This window comes from Protopterus annectens, chromosome 5.part0 (assembly GCF_019279795.1).
Source record: "Protopterus annectens isolate FY-2018-M chromosome 5.part0, PAN1.0, whole genome shotgun sequence".
Classification (NCBI taxonomy): domain Eukaryota; kingdom Metazoa; phylum Chordata; order Ceratodontiformes; family Protopteridae; genus Protopterus; species Protopterus annectens.
The window spans coordinates 1,477,882,552-1,477,901,938 of record NC_056735.1 but is presented as its reverse complement, the minus strand read 5'-3'; the positions used below and the strand labels follow the sequence as shown (position 1 = coordinate 1,477,901,938).

General features: G+C 44.2%; 1 protein-coding gene across 2 annotated transcripts in view; it reads left to right on the top strand.

Moving 5' to 3' along the window:
• Positions 1-19,387, top strand: part of FARP1 (FERM, ARH/RhoGEF and pleckstrin domain protein 1) — a 2,534,157-nt gene that overhangs the window by 1,135,702 nt on the left and 1,379,068 nt on the right. For both annotated transcript variants that reach the window (XM_044071307.1, XM_044071308.1), the window contains 2 exons: positions 17,050-17,092; positions 18,539-18,617. In XM_044071307.1, the coding sequence (XP_043927242.1) occupies positions 17,050-17,092; positions 18,539-18,617 (122 nt within the window). The remainder of the gene's footprint in view (positions 1-17,049; positions 17,093-18,538; positions 18,618-19,387) is intronic.

The following is a 19,387-nucleotide window of genomic DNA, read 5'->3' as shown; positions in this document are numbered from 1 at the left end:
TGCCTTCTACAGCAAAAGCCATGGTTCTCAGAGAGCTTACACGCCATCAAAGGGATCTCATTGTTGAAAGATATCAGTCAGGAGAAGGGTACAAAAAAAATTGCACAGCATTGGATATGCCATGAAACATAGTGAAGAGAGTCATCAAATAGTAGAGAAAATATGGAACAACAGTGAAGTTGCAAAGAACTGGATGTCACTCCAAAATTGATGAAAAGACAAGACGAAAACTGGTCAGGGAGGCTGCCAAGAGACCTATAGCAACAGTGAAGGAGCTGCAAGAATTTCTGGAAAGTACTGGTTATGTACTACATGTGACAACAATCTCCCATATTCTCCATATGTCTGGGCTGTGGGGTAGGGTTGCAAGACGGAAGCTTTTTCTTACACAGAAAATCATCCAGGCCCGGCTAAAACTTGCAAAACAATGCATCAAGTCTCCCAAAAGCATGTGGAAAAATGTGATCTGATATTGTTAATCCTCGTTCAGTCATTACGCCTGGGTTATCAGTTCCGACCTTGGAACTGAGCCGGCCATCTTCCAAGCTCATGACAGCCACAAACTCTCGAGCTAAACTCTTACCCACAATCCCCATCTCCCTGTTACCCCAGATTTCATTTGCCGCATCTCCATTCAGTCGTGTCAAGCCACTTCTCTTGAGCTAAGTAAACTTCTTTGATAATACATTATTGTATTGCAGTTACTCTCTGTTCTAATTTTGTTAAATAGTTATCTCTTACTCTATCGCATCTAGCAACTCTTTTTTGTAGCCCTTCTTTCTTCTTACCGTGAGGTAACTCCTTTACCATTGTTGGTAAAATTTTTCCTGCTTTACCTTCGGGTATTTCTCGTACGATTGTTGGTACCTTCTTCCTTCCTTTTCCTTCTTCCTCCTATCATGGCAGAGAAAAAAGGTGGTCTGGGATTCAAAAGATGTGTGGACTGTGGGCATAAATTGCCTATTTCAGATGCACATTCATTATGTGTTTACTGTTCGGGTGTGCCTCACTTGACCTGCCTTGCGGGATTTGTGCTAATTCTTCTAACAGGACTTTGGTGGAAAGGAAAAATAAACTGATTTTAAAGGGACTACTTAAATCTTCCTTTTCAGAGGCTATTTCTGGGTCAGAGGCTTCAACCCCTCCTAGTTCCCATAAGAAAAGAGATGAACACAAAAAGGCCAAGTCTCTCCCGTCGTCTCCTGCTGGGGACAACCAGGAATCAAGACCTAAGAAGGCCAAACTTTCTAGTTCGGATTTGACTTCCTCGGCCCCGAGGCTTTCGATGCCTAGATCTTCGACACTGAAGCCTTTGGCACCACCTGTTACTTCGGCACCGAGTTTTGTGCCCTATACCTCATCGGAACCAAGGGGCCCCTCAGTTCAGACTACCTTACCGGCACCGACCTTTTCCTCGATGCAGACCTTTACGGCATTGATGACTGTTCTGACGTCCGCTCTTGCTTCAACTCTAACTATTTTCATGGCACCGACTATTCTCTCGGTACCAACCACCTCATTTTCTGCACAGACTCTTTCAGCACCTACCATAGTGCCAACTACCACTTTGGCACCGACCTCATCAGTGCAGACCTTATCTTTGGCACCAAGGATTTCCTTGGTGCAGACACCAGTAAGACAAGCCTTAACAGCTCCGTTGATTTCGGTGCAGTCGCCTATTTTAGCACCGTCTAAAGACCCCTTTGTGGACACAGAGTTTCCTGCATCCTTGGATAGACCTGACTCCCCTTCAGCTATGTCTATGAGATCCACTAGAAGCCTCTCGGAACATGATGTGGTGCGCCTTGTGGATCAATAGCTTTTGGCCAGAGGTTGGAACTACTCTTCTTTGGAGGTGATCACCCTTCTCCAAGGACTTCTACTTATTCTTCTCCTTCATTGCCTTTGAAGCCCCCTTGCTATAGCACAGATTTCTCTCACTTCGACTCCTTTCATGGACCTCGCTAAGGAGTCGCAGTTGCCTTTGTGGCAGGAGAGACTTGTCACTCCAGTCACTGCTCTGGATGCTTGCTGTGACGTACGTACCACTGTTTTTCACAGCCATCCAGGGACTCCCGAGTTGGCCGGCTGATTTACTTGAACAGGGTGTGACTTCCTCGGGTGGACCAGCCTTCCAACTCATGGAGAGGGCTCTTGCGTCTTTTGGCGATCCTCTGCTATCAGTCCCCCTGTCCTCCTCTGGACCACAATTTACACAAGCCACCTCTGGCGGACACCAGGTACAAGGGCCTCAGGACACACTCCCACTGGGGGCCCCTTTTGCTCTGTCTTCTCCAGATTCTCCCCCTGAGGAGGTTCATTGCAAGAGTTCATGTAAGAGGAAGCACGTAGACTCCCCAGAAGAGTCCCTCACGGAAGACACAGACTGATGATGGGTAAGGGTCCCCTTGGTCACCTTCTGAGGTATCCTTTGGAGATATCCCCAAAATACTTAAGCAGAGAGGTGATTGGCAGCCCTCTAACCTGACCTCTGAAGAGTCCGTGTTCCTGCAGGCCTTTCGTGCCCAGCCCCCTACCTCTTGGGTTACTCCACCTGCCGACGACCTTGTCCGGCTCGTCGTGCTGCATGCATAGAAGGCTCCTGACACCATGGATTCCATTCCTCGCAGGCCAGATAAAATCCTGTCCCCTCCAGATAGTGAGCCTCACTGGTCCAAAGGTCTTCCTGTAGATGCCTTGGTGGTGGTGGCCACAACAAAGAAGGATCTGGCGGAAGAAAGCCAGACCGTCCAACTGCCCAACAGAGAGTCCCGGGTGCTGGACAGATTAGGGAAGCGTACCTTTGCATTAGTGACCTTTGCTGTCAGGTCCCTGAATTATATGGCACATGTTACCAGGCTTCATAGGTTCATAGGTAGGTACTAGGCTATTGGCCCTAGGGCCCATACAAGCCTAGCCAAAAAATGTACCCTGGCTTTCGCCACCCAAGAAAATTATTTTCCTATGCCCCTGTCGAGCAGAGCCACAGAAGTGATCCCTGGGGTGAATTTCCCATTTCCCATCCAATCATCAAGATTTTTCTTGAAGAGTGCTAATGAGGAGCTCTGTTTGACATAGATAGGTAGTCTGTTCCAGAGTATGGGAAGTCTCTGGGACAGGAATCTATCCCTCCAGCATGTTCTGTTTATTGTGGTAACAATGTTTAGGTCCCTAGTGAGTGTAGCTCAGAGGGATTGGGATTTCTTTAAGTGGAGCATGTCCAACAGCTCTGGGTTTGACATAGCTTTGTATGATAGGCAGAGATCGCCCCTGAGTAGGCGATATGCGATGGAGTAAAGCTGTAGTTTTTTGAGACGGTCTGCATAGGGCATCTGTTTGAGGCCAGTAATCCTCTTTGTGAGGTATTTCTGTGATCTTTCCAGTTGTTGTAGATGTCTTGTGAGGTACATACCAAAAGGGGCATTGTACTCTATAATGGGTCTAATGAGTGATGAGTAGAGGGAACAATGACCTCTTTTTTCTGGATGAGAATCCTTTTGTGATGAGATGAGCCTCAGAGAAGGATTTCCTGACCACTGTGGCGTGTGATTATCAAAGGAGAGACTACTGTCCACCTGTGTCCCAAGGTCTCTTATCACATTTTCGGCATTAAGTAGACTACCAGCTATGTGGTAGTTCATGGGTACAGAGTTTTTACCAAAGGGGATGACAATACACTTTTGGCATTGAGCTTCAGGCCATGGCTTTGACACCAGGAATCTGTCTCAGTGAGGCCCTTTTGTAGTTTGTCCACATCGTTAGGAGTTTCGATTATGGCTCCTAGTTTGCAGTCATCTGCAAACTTTGTTAGCTAAAGACCTTCTGTGTTGGCCTGCACTTCAGAGAAGTAGATACCAAACAGGAGAGGACCCAGGACTGAACCCTGTGGTACTCCACTTGTCACTGGTCTGATGTCGGATTTGGAATCCGATACTTTCACAGTGTGGGTTCTGTCCATGAGCCAGTTGGCAACCCATCTTATGACATAGGGATTTATACCTAGTTTAGTGAGCTTATCTATAATTCCAGAGTGGGGGATGGTGTCGAAAGCCTTGGCGAGATCTAGATAAGCTGTGTGATCCATTTTACCATCATCTATGGCTTTGGTGACTGCTTCAAAGAAGTCAATCAGGTTTAGGAGACATTATCTGCCTTTTACAAATCCAAACTGAGTAGGGTCCAGAGTTTGGAGATTACCAATGTCTTTGTTTATGAGTTCCATTATGATACGTTCCATGGCCTTGCAGACCAGGCTCGTCAGGCTAATGGGGCGGTAGTTCCCGGGGTCTGTCGTGGCTCCCCCTTTGTGGAGTGGGATAACTGTCGCGGTGCGCCATTCAGTGGGTACAAGGCCTGAGGTGAGACTATGATTGAACATGGTACTTGGGTAGGGTGCCAGTTCATTCTGTAGTTCGTGTAGAATGCAGCCTGGGATATTGTCAGGTCCCATGGATGCTGTGCTCTTGACTTTGGAGAGTGTGTTTTTTACCTGTGCAGCCGTGATTATAGGAACTTTGCATTCTTCCGGTATAGAGATGGGCCCTCTAAGGGGGGTAAAGTTAGCACTGAACCTATCTGCTAGGATGTTGGCAATATCAGTTGGTTCTGTATATTTAGTGCCATTATGCTGTAACTCAGAGCAGATCTGAGTGTTCCCATTTAGATTCTTGACATAGCTATAGAATGCTTTGTGGTTGTCTTTAGAGTCAGTGGCAATTTAGTTTTTGTAACTAGCTTTGGAGGATTTTGAGGGATCTCAACTTCTTACTGAGGTTGACCAGGGAGTTCCTCCAGTCATGGGATTTTACTCTTTTTTGCAACAATTTCTTTCTTCTGTTGTAGAGTTTGTTTATGGCAGAGGACCACCAGATTGGCTTCCTTTTTTGGAGGATAACATCTTGGTTCTATTAGGGATAGCATGATCCATGCACTCGTGTAAGTGCTTATAAAGTGCATTTGTGTAGGATTCGGCAGTCATACCTCTATTGTCCGTCTGCATGGGTGTCATGAAGTTTGCCACTTCTGTCTTAAGAAGTGTGAAGTTGGCTTTTGAGAAGTTTTTTACGATGGTTTCCCTAATTGGGGCTGGGGGTGGGATGTGGCTGTCTAGGCTGATTAGCTTGTGGTCGGATCTGACCAACGAGGAATTGACCTCTGGTGTGGAACACCGGTTTCCCATGTTGGTGATGACCAGGTCTAGGATATTGCTGCCCCTGGTGGGGGTGGGGGTGTGAATAAGTTGATCCAAGGCATTGGAATTTATGAATTCTAGAAAACGTTGAGCAAAAGAGTTGGTACATGAGTAGTTTTCCCAGTTAATGGTGGGGTAGTTGAAATCGCCCATTATTAGGGTGTTGGGTTGTACCCTAATACTTTCCAGTGTATCAAGAAATGAGGAGTGTGAATCCTGGGGCATGGTGGGAATTTGGATTGCGGTCTTGCCCAGAGTTAGTTGCACTTGGATAATCTCGGATGCATTATGCTGTGCAACTAGCCTGAAGGTGTGGATATCCTTAATGAATATGGACATGCCTCCGCCTTTAGTGCTTCTTTCTGGGTTAGGTGGCCGAAAGGTGTGGTATGAATTGAAGCCTGGTAATGCAGGGGTGCTCTCTGGAGCTTTGAACCAGGTCTCTGTCACTGGACAGATGTCAATGTTCTCCATTTTAAGGAGTGCCTCGAGTGAGTGCATTTTGAGGTTTAGACTTCTAGCATTGAGTAGCATTACCCTCAGATTTTGCTTGCTTGTACCGGTTACGGTGGTAAATTTGTCATTTGAACCTTGCCTAAAAAAGGCACTATAGGGGTGGCAAGAGTCTTAGCCAGTATCCGGAATCCTAAGGGTGACAGGTGCAGGCCATCTCTGGCAAAGCATCGTGGACTGTCGATCATGTCGTCCCAGGCAGACAAATACTGGATCCCCTTAGAATGACACCAGAAGCTTAGCCAATTATTGAAGTCAATCATTTTGTCCTTGTTCTGTGGTATCATTCTGGGTGATGGCAGGATGCTACTCAGGGTTAGGGTCATACCTGCCTGGGATACAAGATCGGAGAGCTCCTCCATGTCTCTTTTCATGTAGTCCAGGGAGGTACGTCTCAGGTCATTCACACCAACATGGACAATGACAGTGTCATGTTTGTACTTATTGTGGAGTGACCTGAGTGCATGCGTTATGTGGCGGATCCTGGCACCTGACAGGCAGCTGACAGCAACTTTCTCCTTGTTTAGTCTAGTGAGTGGAACATCAGTGTGCCTGACTATAGAGTCACCTATGACTAGAGTGTTGGGTACGTTGTTATGCCTTATGGGCTGTGGTTGAGTGGCACACTGAGTTTGTGGACTATGTGTCATTTGGGTTATGTTGGGAGGTGGAGTTTGCTTGCGTTTATGCTTTGGATGTCCCTGATGCTTGGGCAGGTTTTTATTGAGAGCCTCCGCGAATGTAGGTGTGTGTTTTGTGTTTCTATGTGTGTGTTTTGAGGGACTATGTGATGAGTGTGGTGTGGTGCAAGTGTTTACCCTCTCCTCTTGACTGTCTAGTCCAGTCTTGGGTGAAGAGAGCTTTGCTTCCAGTTTGGCTATATAAGTGCATCTCTCACAGGTTGTAGTGTTGGGTGGTAGGAGGAGAGGGTTGTCTGTGTACCAGGCAATTGCTGCATTGCCCCAAGATGCCCAGATTCATCAGGTAGACAGGAGAAATCACTGGGAGCTGACCCTTAGACATGCCTGGATAAGTGCTTATTTATTAAGTACTAAAAACTGCTTTCCACTAGACAAGTGAGGAAAGTTGAGTGCTGTAGTAATTTGCAGCTTATGTAGTGCTTACAATGAGTTCTGAACAAGTGCTGAGTTCAAAGAAACACATTTGAGTGCTGAAACTAGAAAACTGGTTAGTTATAAGAAAAAAAAAACTAAGGTAGAAGGCTTCCCTCCAACACAGAAGGGCTTGGGGGCTCAGAAGCCTACAAACAGTCTATACCACTTAACAGGAAAGGCAGGAAATAAGCTTAGATTTTTTTTTTCTTCTGTTTCCCAGATGCACTCTTTGTACACTTTGTACACAGCAGGAGTGCCTGAAATCAGAATATGATCTCACTGCACTCAGTTGAGTAAGCAAATGAGATGGGCCCAGAAGGAGTATCCAAACACAAATTTACAAGAGGGGCGGGCAGTTTCAAGGCCACTAAGATTAACAGCAAAACAAAAACATGGAGGGTGGCTGGGACTAACTGAAGAGAAGAGTCAAAATTCCAGTTCAGTTAATATATATTCCTTCAATACAGTTAAATCAATTTAAATACTGTATTCTTTGAAAAAAAGTGCAGATAAAGGTACTTAAATTCTCTTGTACGTCCAGTTGAATACAGCTAGATCTTAGCCGGCCAAAGCTGAGGTTTTTAAGCAGAAAATATTTCAAACTGTACCACTTAAATAGGCAAGGACAGGAAATCAAAGAATGTGGCTACCCCCACACCTGTAATTACTAACAAACAATAAAATTCAGCAGCACTGACTGAAGAGCAGAGTCAAAATTTCCAGTTCAGTTAATATATATTCCTGCAACACAGTTAAATCAATTTAAATACTGTATTCTTTGAAAAAAGTGCAGATAAAGGTACTTAAATTCTCTTATACGTCCAGTTGAATACAGCTAGATCTTAGCCAGCCAAAGCTGAGGTTTTTAAGCAGAAAATATTTCAGAGAGACTTAATTTCTGAACTCTGTGAAACCTTGGCCGGAGGCGTGTCTGATGAGGTCCGAGACAAAGTGGCCTCACAGTTAGCTACCCTTGAATCGATTTCTAACTTCTCCATGCGTCTGATTTCTCATGCATCAGAAGGAGCAGCTAGAGCAGCAGGCGCAGGCATAGTCATGAGACGGCATGCCTGGATGTGCTTGTGTGATTTCGCTGAACCTTTCAAGGCTTCCTTTCTGAACGCTCCCATTGAAGCCTCTTCGTTGTTTGGACCCAAGGTTAAAGACACACTGGCTAGGTGTGAACAGGATGATAAGACCCTTTCTGCTGTGGGTGTCCACTATTCTTCCCCTCAATGGGCTTTTTCCAGAAACCAGAAGAGTGGGAAGATGTGGCACAAAAAGTCTCAGGGTTCTTTCCATGGCACACGAGCCGAGTTTTCCCCTAGAGACAGAGGGGGAACTCATATGGAAGACGCCCCTTTCAGGGCAGAGGAGATACGTGTAACCAGGGTTCCAGAGATTCATTCTATGGCCAGTCCTTCCAGCGCTCCTGAAGAGTGGCCCAACTGATTTCCTCTGGAAGCGGTTGGGGGTAGCTTCTCTTTGTACCCCTCTGCCTGGCTAACCATTACCACCGATCATATTCCCTTCGATTGTTGTCCCGCCCCACTAAGGAGCTTACCCAAATTTCCACCCAGTCAAAGGGTAGACGCAGCATTAGAGATTTCAAAGCTGTTAAGAAAGAGTCATCCAAATAGTCCCACCAGACCAGATAGGATCCGGATTCTACTCAAGACTATTTTTAGTGCCAAAAAAGACCGGGGACTATAGACCAATTTTGGATCTCAGTGTGCTAAACAAATTCATAGAAGTACAGAAATTCTGGATGGTCACAATACAGTCTATCCTCCTATTATTGGAGGCAGGCGATTGGATGTGCTCTATAGATCTTTAAGATGCGTACTACCACATAAAGGTGGACAGACCATCGAGAAGATTCCTTCGCTTCTGTGCAGGAGCCAGTCACTACCAGTTCTGAGTACTGCCCTTCGGACTCTGTACAGCCCCCAGAGTGTTCATCAAGTTCATGGCAGTTGTCACAGCTCACCTGCAACTGCAAGGATTCCGGGTGTTTCCATACCTAGACTGGCTCATCACCGCTCCCACCAGACATCTATTGGAAAAAGCCTTGGCATACTCTCTTCACACCGCAGAAAGTTTAGTTATAACTATAAATTGGAAAAAATCCAACCTATCCCCATCCCAATCCATAGAAATCATTGGGGTCCTGTTGGATACAAAGAACTGCACGGCATCGATTCCAGAGCGCAGAATCTTAAGGATAAAACAAAAACTCATACACATCCTCTCAAGGGAAAGATCGACAGCACATTCTGTTCTCCAGCTGTTTGGTTCCATGGCAGCTTCCATCACCATTGTCCCCCTCTCGAGGTTTCACATGAGGCTTTTACAATGTTTACTACTCATCCAGTGATACCCTTTTCAGTTTCCTCTCTCATGTCAGATTCGGGTGACTCAGCGATACAAACAAGACTTAATTTGGTGGATGTCGCAGAACCCATCACAATAGTCTTGCCCCTTCACACCCCAACAGCCCAAAGCCACAGTGACCACGGACGCCTCCCTGATGGGGTGGGGGGGCTTTTTCAGGGGAAGACAGTCCAAGGCACGTCTTCGGACCTAGAGGCTCATCTGCATATAAATGTCCTAGAACTGAGGGCGGTGCTTCTAGCATTGCAAGCATTTCATCTCCTCCTTCTGTCAGGGACTATTGCAATACAATCGGACAACATGGCTGTAGTCTGATACATCAACAAACAAGGCAGAACCAAATCCTACCCACTTTGTCGGGAGGCCATGAGGATATGGCAATGGGAGATGGCTACCAAGCACTTTCTTTTAGCAATGCACATTCCCAGGAGTTCCAGCGTGATAGCAGACAGATTGAGCAGGTGCATTCTGCAACCACATGAGTGGTCTCTGAATCCTCTTATAGTGGTGGAGATTTTCAACCGCTGGGGTTTCCCTTGCTGTGACCTTTTTGCATCCCCCAACCAACTACAAGTGCAGCAATTACTTCGCCCTGATTCCCCCCTTGGGGACAGTCACCCAGGAATGCTCTAGTCTACGGATGGCCCTTGGGTCTGTTTTATGCCTTTCCCCCTCTTCCTCTCATTCCCTAGTTCCTGAAGAAAGCCCGCCGGTTGAAGAGCAAGATAATCCTCTTTGCGCCATATTGGCCTCGGCAAATTTGGTTCCCCTTCTTATGGCCTCACCTGCTAGATTACCCATGGATTCTCGATCCAACTCCGGATCTGATCTCCCATCCGCAGAATCTGATTCACCCCAACCTAAACAGCCTGAAGCTCACAGCTTGGCTCTTCCACTTCCAGTGATTGCCAGGCAGACTGATCTTTCTTCCCCAGTATGTGACATTCTTATTGCGTCTCATAAGTCTTCCACCAGAACTACTTATCTCAGCAAGTGGAAAAGGTTTACCATTTGGCTGAAGGAAAAAGAGATAGACCCTTTTTCAGCACCAGTGCCAGTAGTGGTGGAGTACCTGTCCAGTTTATTCCAATCCGGCCTATCTGCTTCTACCATTTGAGTTCATTTGGCAGCGATATCTAATTTTCACAGTGGTGTCCATGACTCTTCTCTTATGTCACACAAATTATGCAAGACATTTGTAAAAGGCGTAAATCATTTGAAACCCCCTTTTAGAGAACCTATCCAGCCATGGGATCTGTCTTTAGTCCTGCAAGTGTTGACTACGGCTCCTTTTGAACCAGCTTTTTCATGAGACCTCAGGTTTCTTTCTTGGAAAACTTTGTTCTTGGTCGCCATTACTTCTGCCAGACCTATCTCTGAACTTTCAAGCTCTATGCATCAAACTGCCTTACTTAATCTTTCATAAAGATAGTGTCATTGAGAACTAATCTTTCCTTCCTGCTAAAAGTGATCTCTGAAATGTCCATTAACCAATCCATTGAATTGCCAGTTTTCTTTCCCAAACATTCAAACAGAGGAGAGTATTGCCTACATACCCTTGACATTCATAGGCAACTTTGTTTCTATATGGACAGAACTAAGGGTTCTCGTAAATCAGATCAGCTGTTCCTGGCCTATTCTGGTCCTAGACTTGGATGTGCTGTTTCTAAGGTCACATTGGCTAAATGGTTAAAAGAATGTGTAACATTTATTTACATAACTCACGATATCCCTCTGACTATAGCCATTAGGGCTCATTCCACTAGGTCGATCACAACTTCTACTACCTTTCATGCTAGAGCTTCTTTACCTGACATTTGTGCAGCTGCAGCTTGGACTAGACCCCATACCTTCATCAGCCATTACAAATTGGATTTGGCCTCCAGAAGAATAGCATCCTTTGGTTCAATGGTGCTCAGGAATGTCCTTCCATGAGAGCCTCCCAGGAATATAGGCAGCTGGGGACTCTGTCCCAGACGTAAGGAATGAACGAGGATTAACAATATCAGATAAAGAAGTTATATCTTACCATAACATTCTATCTGTATTGTTGATCCTTGTTCAGTCATTACGATTCTCCCTCCTTCCCCCTCCTGAGACTTATAGTGGATCTCATCATCTGGTTCCCTTAAGTTCTTTTATCAGAGGTAGCCTCTACTTCCTTTGACATGCAAACTCAGTCTGGGGTAACACTGGGAGGGGAATTGTGGGTAAGAGTTTAGCTCGAGAGTTTGTGGCTGTCACGAGCTTGGAAGACGGCCGGCTCGGTTCTGAGGTCAGAACGTATAACCCAGGCGTAATGACTGAACGAGGATCAACAATACAGATGGAATGTTATGGTAAGACATAACTTCTTTTTATGGTCTGATGAGGCCAAGGTTGAACTTTTTGGTCACAATTCCAAAAGGTACGTTTGGCACAAAAACAACACTTCGCATCACCAAAAGAACACCATCCCCATGTGAAGCATGGTGGTGGCAGTATCAAGCTTTGGGGTTGCTTTTCTTCAGCTGGAACTGGCGCTTTAGTCAAGGTAGAGGGAATTATGAACAGTTCCAAATACCATTCATTTTTGGTCCAAAACGTTCAGGCTTCTGCTAGAAAGCTGACGATGAAGAGGAATTTCACCTTTCAACATGACAAGAATTCCAAGCATACATCCAAAATAACAAAAGAATGGCTTCACCACAAGAAAATTAAAGTTTTAGAATGGCCTAGCCAGAGCCCAGACCTAAATCCAATAGAAAATCTGTGGGGTGACCAGAAGAGGGCTGTGCACAAGAGATGCCCTCGCAGTCTGACAGATTTGGAGTGTTTTGCAAGGAAGAGTGGGCAAATATTGGCAAGTTAAGATGTGCCATGCTGATAGACTCCTACCCAAGAAGACTGAATGCTGTAATTAAATCAAAAGGTGCTTCAACAAAGTATTAGTTTAAGGATGCGCACACTTATGCAACCAGCTTATTGTACATTTTATTTTTTGTATTTTTCCCCTAACAGTTTTTTTTGTTTTTCAATTGAATTGTACAGGTTATAGATCACATTAATAGGTTCATAGGTTCATAGGTTCATACTAGGCTATCTGCCCTAGGGCATTTATAAGCCTAGCCAGAGTGTGTGTGGCTTTCACCACCCCTTAGGATGAGAATACTATACCCATTAGTTTGCTGTGCCTCTGTCCAGCAGTGATACAGAGATGATTCCCGGGGTAAACCTACGATCTCCCATCCACTCGTCAAGATTTCTCTTGAACAGAGTCAGTGAGGGGCTCTGCCTCACATGGACTGGGATTCTGTTCCATAGTGTAGGGAGTCTCTGGGTGATAAATCTGTCCCTCCAGCACGTCCTGTTTATATCCGTGTTGAGGTTTAAGTCTCTTGCTCTCGTGGCTCTGGTGGATTTGGATTTTTTGAGGTGGAGCATGTCCATTAATTCCGGGTTGGACATGGCCTTGTATGTCAGGCACAGATCACCTCTGAGCAGACGGTATGCGACTGAATAGAGCTGGAGTTTCTTCAGTCGGGCATCGTATGACATATGTTTGAGCCCCTTTATCCTTTTGGTGAGGAACTTTTGGGGTCTTTCCAACTGCTGCAGGTGTCGGGTAAGGTACATTCCGAATGGAGCGTTGTACTCAATCATTGGTCTGATAAGTGAAGAGTACAGGGGTACAATGACCTCTCCTGATCTGGATGTGAATCCCTTCATGATCAGGTGGGCAATGTAGAAGGTCTTCCTAACCACTTTGGCAATGTGAGTGTCAAAAGAGAGGTTACTGTCAACTTGGGTCCCCAGGTCCCTGATAACTTCTTCCGTGTTTAATGGATTACCACCTATGTGGTAATTAGGGGTTACCTTGTTTTTCCCAAAGGGTATGACTATACATTTTTTGGCATTTAGCTTAAGGCCATGGCTCTGGCACCAGTTATCCATTTCTATGAGACCTTTCTGGAGGATGTCTGTGTCTGATGGAGTGTCAATTATGGTGCCCAGTTTGCAGTCATCTGCAAATTTTGTCAGCCACAATTCCCCTATGTTTGCCTGCACTTCAGAAAAATAAATGCCGAACAAGAGAGGGCCCAGGACTGAGCCCTGTGGGACACCGCTCGTGACCGGCTTAGAGTCTGACATGGCACCAGCAACTCTAACCCTGTGTGTTCTGTCCTTGAGCCAGTTTGCAACCCATCTTGTGACATATGGGTTTACATCTAAGCTGGTGAGCTTTTCTATGATGCCCGAGTGGGGTATTGTGTCGAATGCTTTTGCTAGGTCAAGGTAGGCTGTGTGAACTGCCTTACCCTCATCAATGGCCTTAGTGACTGTTTCAAAAAGTCAACCAAGTTCAAGAGGCAGGATCTGCCCTTGACAAAGCCAAATTGGGTAGGATCCAGTGTCTGTAGGTCCCCAATGTCTTTATTTATGAGTTCCATTATGATCCTCTCCATAGCTTTGCAGACAAGGCTCGTCAAGCTTATGGGGCGGTAATTTCCAGGGTCCGTAGAAGCACCGCCTTTGTGGAGTGGGACCACAGTTGCCGTACGCCATTCTTTGGGTACGTATCCTGTAGTAAGGCTAAGATTAAACAGCAGCCTTATGTGTGGGTTTAGTTCCTCATTGAGTTCGTGTAGCACACAGCCGGGGACACTGTCCGGTCCCATTGATGCTGTGTTTTTTGCTTTAGAGAGAGCAGCTCTCACCTGGGCATCTGAGATGTTTGGGAGGCTAGACTCTGGTGGGATAGATATTTCTCCTTTTGGGGGGGAGGGAGGGGAGAAATTTGCACTGAACCTGTCTGCCAGTATGTTGGCAATGTCTGTGGGTTCAGTGATTTTTTTATCATTTTGGACTAATTCTGAGCATATCTGGGAGTTTCCACCCAGGTTTCTAACATAGCTAAAGAAGGCTTTATGATTGTCTTTTGTGTCATTAGCGATTTTTCTCTCAAAGTTGGCCTTGGATGATTTTATGAGTGATCGTAGTTTTTTGCTAGTATTGATCAGAGATGCCTTCCCATTTAGGGATTTTGCTCTGTCATGTAGTAGCTTTCTCCTCTTGTTGTAGAGTTTGTTTATGGCTGGAGTCCACCAGACCGGGCGCCTGCCTTTGGTGGAAAAGGTCTTGATTTTATTAGGGATTGCTTGATCCATACATTCCTGGAGGTGCTCGTAGAAGGCATTTGTAAGGGTTTCAGCAGCGTGGGTTGTGGTTTCCACTGGCTCGGGGCCTTGAAGGATACCACTCCAGTCTTAAGAAGTGTGAAGTTTGCTTTTGAGAAGTTCTTCACTGTGGTCTTTTTTGCTGGGGGTGGGGGTGGGATGTGGATCTCCAGTGAGATTAATTTATGGTCTGATCTCACCAATGAGGGATATACTTCCGGTGTGGAGCATTTTGTCCCCATGTTTGTGATGATCAGGTCTAGTATATTTTCTCCTCTTGTGGGAATGGTGACTAGTTGTTCCATAGCATTTGAGTTTATGAACTCAAGGAACCTTTGGGCTAGGGTGTTGGGGCTTGAGTAATGTTCCCAGTCTATGTTTGGGTAGTTGAAGTCACCCGATATGATGGTGTTTGGAGAGACATTTATACTCTCCAGTGTCTTCAGGAAGGCTGTGTGGGTTTCCTGAGTTTGAGAAGGTGGTCTGTAGCATGTTACAAACTGTTAATTGCACCTGGATGGTCTCCGATGCTTTGTGCGTTGCCACTAACCTGGAGGTGTGGGTATCCTTTATGAATATGGATACTCCCCCTCCTTTTGTAGTTCGGTCCGGATTTTGGGGCTGGAACGCATGATATGAGGTATAACCTGATAGTGCTGGGGTGCTCTCAGGAGCCTTGAACCAGGTTTCAGTCACAGCACAAACATCGATGTTCTCCATACTGAGGAGGGCTTCGAGGGCGTGCATCTTGAGGTTTAGACTTCTGGCATTGAGCAGTATTACCCTTAGTTTTTCTCCATTTTTGTTTTCTAGGGTGGTAGGTTTATCATTTGAGCCTTGCCTAAAAAAGGCACTATGGGGGTCCTTTGCCAATATCCGGAAGCCCAGGGGTGACAGGTGCAAGCCGTCCCTTGCGAAGCAGCGTGGCTTGTCAAGCATGTCATCCCAGGCAGACAGACATTGGATCCCCTTAGAATGACACCAGTAATTAAGCCAATTATTAAAGCTGATCATTTTGTCTCTGTATTGTGGCATCATTCTTGGTGAGGGTAGGATACTGCTCAGGGTCAGGGTCATACCGGCCTGGGCTACATAATCTAAGAGCTCCTCTATGTCTCTTTTCATGTAGTCCAGGGAGGTACGTCTCAGGTCGTTCACACCGGCATGGACAATAACTGAGTCATACTTGTACTTGCTGTGGAGTGACCTGAGTGAAGGTGGGAAAAGTTTTGAAATTATTTATTGTGGTCTCATTTTTTTTATATCACAAAAACCTGGCATTTTAACAGAGGTGTGTAAACTTTTTATATCCATTTTATATATATATATATATATATATATATATATATATATATATATATATATATAAAATGTGTGTGTGTACATTTGTCTGGATGGTGAATTAACAACAAAAATCCACTTAGGATTGGTGTAACCTCTACAAGTCCTGAATTCAAAGAGAACTGTTTGGAAACGCGTACAGCATCTCAACATACAACTTTCTTGCAGTTAACTCGTTAGCCTTTAAAGATATATACACTGTACATAACAGTTACTACAGCCTGCTTCCAAACCGTCAGTTCAGCATAGATAAACTGACATCATCCACTCACTTCCATTCTTCCTGGGTTGCTGGTGAGTCATGGATCAGCCAGGCTGTAGTCAAAGCTTTATCCCGTATACTACACAGCATTCTCTATATAAGTGAACTTCCTGAAGAGTATAGCACATTTGTGTTACTGTAGTCAACATAATTGTATATGTTCAAATAGCAGGGTCATTGTTGTAGAAGGGCCTCCCGCTCTCCTTTCAGCCTCTGACATTGACCAGGTCTTTAGCCTGCTTGTTATACTTTGCATAGCTGCTAAGACAAGATGTGTTTGTGGCTCTCTTACAACTATGGGATATTTAATGTCATAGTGTGGTATTACTCGTTTGACTTTGTAAACAGATCTCTCATACTCGCATCCTTTTTCCTATGGGTTGCATTGCCTGGGGGGGGGGCTCTGTAGTGCATTAGTCTTTAGACTGGGACCAAATCCATTTTGTTAGTAATTTCGTCAACCTGGGTCTTGGTCCTAAAAAAAGAGCAGAAGATTGCTTAGTTAGAAACTATGCAGTAAAAGAAAAAGCAATACCCAATGCTGTTTCATTTACTGCATCCTTTCCATCTAACTGCCATGACACAGAATGTAACCTTTTGCACCCCTTAGGTACATCTAAGTGCTGTTCAGATCAGGCTGGAAGTTTGACCTTTGCCTGCAGCTAATTGCAATAATTTTATGAATGTCCTGCTGCAGCGATCCTGCTGCTCAAGCATCTCTGGTTTTGGTGAGTACTGTCATGCAACCAACTGTACTTGATTTTGTCTCTTTTAAGCTAAAGAGGACTCTGTTCCACTTTGTAATGGGTTCAGAAAGTCATTAATAAAGTTGTATTGCAGTTATTTTGCTCAGATTGCTAACTGTAACCTTCAGCTTTGTTACATTGTTGAAAACAGCTGCTACTTATGTCATTGTTTACAATAAAAAAGTTTAAGCAGAATTAGTTCTTGTAGAATAACATAGGAAACAACTATTACTACTGGCAAGGAAGTTGGAATGGTTCTTGGTAAAGTGAATTGTGCTTTGATATAGGTTAACTCTCCTAACTTCCTTTTTGTTCTTTTTTTCCCCTTTAGGTATGGCTGGATCTCTTGAAACCTCTTGTGAAGCAAATTCGAAGTGAGTATATTATTAATCAGCAGTGCAGTTACCCCGCTGATCAACATATTGATTGTTGAGTGTCTGAGTACTTGCAGAGCAGACCAGTTTTCATTGCAGTACTTATAAAGTTGCTTCTGAATTTGTTTTCTAGTTTCTCTGTATTTTTCTTTATTCATTTGAATTGCGTTTGATGCAGAGTTAGAGAGAACACAACAATGAAGGGGGGGGGGGGGTTGTAGTATCTGTTTTACTGTGGTCACTGGGTGAATTTGATCCTGGCCGAGTTATTTTCCCTTCTGTTAGTATTTTTTCACTTAACTTTTAAGCTGGATTAAGAACAGTTCCTGTAAAAGCTGGTAAAAGAGTAGCTCCAGAAACTACAATGCCTTGTTTTATTTGTTGTCTTGGCAGCATCGATTATGATTTTGTGTTTTTCTGTTGCTTTATATTCCATGCTCTCTGTTGTCTGGGCTCACCACATGGCACATCTTTTCCTACTGCACTTTACTGTTTTGGACCCTCTTTTCCTCCTGTTGCTTAAGTATGGCATTAGTTGGAGATGCTGCTGTCTCCCTGATGTGGTTGCCCTTCTTGCTGCCTGCAGGAAACATAAACATCTTATTCATGTAGTCGGTGTTTTGACTGTTGTATGTTTTCCTTGAGGACCAGATGCCAGTCAGGGCTATTTAATATTCCATTTTCAAGTATTATCTTTCCCTGCTGTCATGCTGCTTTGTTGTGTGCAGCTGTTTTTGGCAAGTATATATATCTGTTCAGCTGTCAGAGGTTGATGTGGTCCCACAGGCTGTGACTGAATAAGTCACAGGGCTGTAGAAGTTCAGTTTTGCAGAGTATTAAAGGGATAACTAAGAAAGCTTTTGTGCATTTTGGTGTACTTTTATGTGTGTTCTGGTTTGCACTTCTTAATGCCCTGTAAATACAAGACTGTCATCATACTATAGATGGTCTTCCTTTTTTTTTAATAGATACCCTGCAGTTTCAAAACCATTTTTAACAGACGTGACACTTTAGTCCTTTTACTGGAGTAAATGTATGTCCTCCTAAGGTGGAAGCAGGTGTATTTGTACAGAGGAGTCAGTTCTGTTGTTTTGGGAGCAGGGGTACAAGTGTCTCCACCCCATCCCTGGTGATATTTATGTGGCATGTATCATTACAGTTCTGAATCTTTAGATGAACATATGTCCCTTAGCGATTAAGGCCATTTCTAGGTTTGGACACACAAACAGGCACGTGTGTGTTTGTACACATACATACTCGGATGAAACCACCTGCATTTAGCTTAAAAAAAAAAAGATATTCAGAAGTATGTTTGCAAAAAGTGCTGCTACGTTTTGGACTGCTTGAAGTTGTCAGGGAGAATGCCATCCATGGCAAAATAGCATTTGTTCAGAGTGTTTGTTTCTAAATGGGCTTTGTCTGACTTTATGCTCTTTCATTTTTTAGGGCCCAAGCATTGTGTGCTGAAATTTGCAGTCAAATTCTTCCCACCAGATCCTGCTCAGCTCCAAGAAGAATTGACACGGTTAGTCATGTTTGCTGTTAGTTTGATTTATTTTTGCAGCTTGTTCAATTTTGTTTGGATTATTTAGTATAGTTTATGGGCAAAGTACATGATCATTTTTTGACTTCTGTGGAAGGAACTATAGGTTACACTTAGAGATGACATACCTTTCATATGTACTCTACCCTCTGTGGAGTTTTGTCTCTATTTGTATCCTACATAAAGTAATTTGTATTATACTCGGAGCTTTTCTCCCTGTATCTGCAGTGAAAAGAGGGTTCTTGCCAAGTTAGACTTTCCCTATTAACAAATGCAAACTATCTAAATGAATTAACATATTTTTGCACTGAAAAACTTGTTAAACAGTAAAAGCTGTCTGTTCTGTAGAAAAATATCTGCACTCTCTCTATATAGCTATTGTAAGTAGTGGCAAAGCACTATTTTCTGGAACATTTTTCTCTCTGATTTGTTTGATGTGGTGAAGAAATGATATGCCATAACATTACCTTGTGCATATTTTGCATTTTATTGCAGTCGTTATTTTTCTGAGTAACAGAACCAATGTGAATTTTAGTTTAGCCAGTAGACAGCTTAGCAGAGGTTGCGATTGCTGGAGGATGTTTTTGTGAAATCTAGGTGAACTGTACAGAATTACATTCTGGTAGACATTATCTAGTCTTTCAAAGTGTACTGGTTGCTGGATGAAATAGTTAAACACCAAATAAACTTTAAATAAATAAAACTTTCATTGCGAGAACTTTTCTGGGGGTGAGTTTCAAAACTTGTCTCCA